The sequence below is a fragment of the Macadamia integrifolia genome, unplaced genomic scaffold (assembly GCF_013358625.1).
Source record: "Macadamia integrifolia cultivar HAES 741 unplaced genomic scaffold, SCU_Mint_v3 scaffold2832, whole genome shotgun sequence".
In the NCBI taxonomy this organism is placed as follows: Eukaryota; Viridiplantae; Streptophyta; class Magnoliopsida; order Proteales; family Proteaceae; genus Macadamia; species Macadamia integrifolia.
In genome coordinates, this window is record NW_024868994.1 from 17,671 (window position 1) to 21,553 (window position 3,883).

At 38.4% G+C, this 3,883-nt stretch overlaps 1 protein-coding gene across 1 annotated transcript; it reads left to right on the top strand.

Moving 5' to 3' along the window:
• Nucleotides 1-445: 445 nt before the first annotated feature.
• LOC122067317 (uncharacterized protein At2g29880-like) lies at nucleotides 446-3,545 on the top strand. The gene is made up of 4 exons (XM_042631148.1): nucleotides 446-1,057; nucleotides 1,187-1,303; nucleotides 2,555-2,891; nucleotides 2,982-3,545. Exons 3-4 carry the CDS (start codon nucleotides 2,562-2,564, stop codon nucleotides 3,543-3,545), a joined length of 894 nt encoding a protein of 297 aa, XP_042487082.1. The 5' UTR covers nucleotides 446-1,057; nucleotides 1,187-1,303; nucleotides 2,555-2,561.
• The last annotated feature ends 338 nt before the right edge of the window (nucleotides 3,546-3,883 follow it).

Consider the following 3,883-nt stretch of genomic DNA (forward strand, 5'->3'; position numbering starts at 1 on the left):
CATTCAAGACAACCCATATCTTCTTTCCACAAATTTGCAGACTTGAGATTGTTTTCAGTTATCTGATGATGGAGCAATTGCATAGGGCCTATAGTGTAGACCTGAGTAAACTTGGATCTGATGATTTGAAGGGCCTCATGTTCTAAATCATCAGATGTGTTTAGTATGAGACCCTTGGCCTTTAAAGTGTTGTGTGTTTTTCTGATGCTGTCATTGAGCAAGAGGTCATCTGGATCTGTTGTCCTCATGAAAGTTGGTATATCCCTTAGACGGATTCCTTCCATTCCTGGTATCCAGTCGATTGGAGTGTCAAGGTATCCATTTCTGAAGCAACTTTCATCTACAAATGACAAGAAAACAATATCTTATGGATTTTATAAAATTGCGACAAGGGGGACTCAAACCTCATAATAAAAACTATTTCACAAGACATTTAGGCTCTGTACTGTAACATTCTAAAAAATCAATTCTGTTGTTTTTTTATTTTTTTGGAACAGAAATAGAGTAAAAGTTGTATGGTGAGTCCGGTTCAATTTCTTGTTTTTTTGTAATGAACCGGCACTTTTTAAGTTTTAGAATTCATTTTTTGAAGCATGAAAACCAAGCTTCTCACGATCAGAATCTATTCTGATCAAAAGGCGCAGAATGGAAACTCCGACTTAAGTACGAAAGGGCAAAATCGAAATTTGCCCTTAAAACATAAGAAGCACTTAAAACTTCAGTCGACCGAACCCTAACCTCCCTCACTGGAAACGAAACCCATCCTTAACTCATTCTCTTTCTTGGAATACCAGAAGAGAGACACAAGAGAAACCCCTTTCTTCATCCTCCTTCCTCCTTCGTCCTTCGCCTAACAGTCCTTCCCTCTTCCTCCCTCATCTCTTCATTCTCCTTCGCCCGAAACCCATCCCTAACCTCCCTCACTGGAAACGAAAATCGGTGATTCATCAGCGTCCGGCGCTAGGTCCAAAGCTACGGCAGGTTTGGCGGCACAACAATCCCTGAAGTTATTAACTCCTCGACCAGCGGCGGACACTCCAAGCGCCTGCAGAAATAGGTTAGAAACAGAGAAACCCCCTCTTTCCCTCTCCTTGTGCGCTACAGAAATTTTTTTTTTTTTGGGTAACAACAGATGACCTCCCTGACTGGAAATCTATCTCTCCACTCACAATTTTTTATCTCACAGCGGTGATTCAGCGACTGGCGCTAGGTCCAAAGCAACGGCAAGTTTCGCGGCACAACAATCCCTGAAGTCCTAAACTCCTCGACCAGCGACGGACACTCCAAGCGCCTGCAGAAATAGGTTAGAAACAGAGAAACCCCCTCTTTCCCTCTCCTTGTGCGGTACAAAAAAAAATTTTTTTTTTGGGTAACAACAGAAGTTGGTTCATGCTCAATATGCTTGATTCCTGATTGGATACCTTCCCCAAAAATAAAAAAGAATAACTAGGAAGGCACAAAATAAGCAATAGGAAATCCAACCTAACTTCTCCATTTACATTACCATCTTGTATTTGTCATGGGGTTTAAAAATTTGTATTCGGACATCAGATCAGTCTCTTGACTCTGGTTTGAATCCACAAGATTTATTCAAAACTCAATTCTACTTAAATCTGGGAAACACATTCGGACATCAGATCAGTCTTTTTTTTTTTTTTAACTCCTCATCCCCCACTGTTTTAAGAATTCGAATCGGATCAGTTGAATAGGCCAAATTGGAATCCACGACTGATCCCGATGCCAGCCAAACTTGTAAAAAGTGGATGGAATTTGAAGAAACATCTGTCTACCTGCAATAGTTTTCACTTAAAATGCTTCCTAAACAAGGCTATTTAAGCTTGAACAATTATCAAATTCCAGTATATACACAGAAGAGTTCAGGTTGACAATATTCAGTTTAACAAGTTGCTGAATCCAAATAAGGTACCACATGTTCAAATATTTACCAAAGATTAGAGTTTATGCATGAAGCCATCTCTGCATCCCAAGTAATTTTATGATGTGGAGTCAGTGGGTTATGGTAAAAGGGTTTTTTTATGTGGCACCATAGATTTTGTTTATTTTGGGAAGTGAACACTCCAATCTTATTAAGCATGAGCTCATCTCTGCATCCTACATTGACGATGTGGATGATCACCTTTTCGAGCTCACATCCATGTCTGGTTTATTGCTATTTTATCTGATGAATAGCTGCCGTTTCATATTTCATATTTAGGAGAAGAATAAAAGAGTCAAATAAGACACAAGAGAAACCTCTCTCCTTATTGTAGTGTAAATCCATTGCATTGTCTGTAACTCTTTATCCCTTGACAATGAATATTTTTTGTATTTTGCAACCTTTGTTTATGTAATTTTGGATGCAGTCTGTGAATCCCTTCTGACACCAATGAAAGATAGAGGGTTGACACCTTCAATTGTTCTCATGGGGCTTCATTGTATCCTTATACCTTCTAGAACCTATCATAGATTAAGGGTTAGGGTGCCTTGGTGAAAATCAGTGTTTTCAATTTGGATTTTAAATTCATGTTCTTTTTTTTTTTTTGTTGTAAAATAGTGAGAAAATGTCAACTTCAAAACAAGCAGTTAATGAGACTGCAAAATGGAGCCAAGCAAATGTAGACACCCTTATTGTTCTGATGGTAGAGGAAGTTAAGAAAGGAAATAGGACTACTTCGACTTTTAATAAAGCTGGTTGGAACAACATTGCCAATAACTTCAAAGAAAAAACTGGGGTCAACTATGCCATTGTACAGTTGAAGAACAAAGTGAACAAACTGAGGCAGGATTATAGTCAGTTTAAGAAGCTATTGGAGACAACTGGTTTTGGTTGGGACACTGCTTCAAGAACTTGTACTGTTGATGATGAATCCATCTGGGAATCGCATATTAAGGTATACTCAATTTGTATTTAATTTGAGTATTTTGAAATGCCAGGATATATCAATTCAAGTATTTGATTATGCGTATTTTTTATTTATTAGGATAACCCTACTTGGGCACGATTTAAGAAGCACGGACTACCACAATGGCTAGAACTATGTATGGTATTTGGTGATACATATGCAGATGGCGAAGGAAGTGGGACTCAAACAACCATGTTGGAAACTTTGGGGGCCAATGATGCTAGGAATATGATTGAGTCTTGTGATGAGTCAAGTTCCGCTGATGAAGTTACTCCATTAGGTGACACTCAAACTGAAGCAGTGGAAAAAAGGCCAGTTACTAAGCATAGGCATGATAGGACTCCAAATGCGAAAAGGAGGAGGACCAAGTCTAATGATTGGTTAATGGCATTCAAGGCAATTCAAGATATTAGTAAATCAAGGGTAGAACGAGATGCGAGCATGTCCACTGCTTCAACCCAAAATGCGGAACGGATGTATGGGATTACTAGGGCCATGGAGGTGCTTGAGTCAGGATATGAGTTAGATGAAGCACTATACGAGAAAGCACTTCGGAAGTTAATGGCTGACCCGCAATGGAGAGAAGCATTAATTTCCTGCCCTCCTCATCGGAAGTCAATACTCCTTCGTACCCTTCAGTAGTTTGCTTCTTGAAAAGTTCTTTTAATTAGATAGATTGATAACTCTACTTGGATTGTGCCTTGACCCTATTTTTAACTTTGATGGTTTGCTATGTTTTCCTTCACTTTTTAAGATGTTATGGATGACTGTGTCTTGACTTTTTTTTATAACTGTAGTATTTGATGTCCTGAATATTTGATCATTGTACCTTGACACTACTTTTAACTTTGATGGTTTGCTATGTTTTCCTTCATTTTTTTTAAGGTGTCTTGGATATTTGTTCAAAATTATGGTTTGATGTGTTTGCATATTTCTAATTTTATATTATAGGAATGGATCAAAGAATGATCGCATCTAGG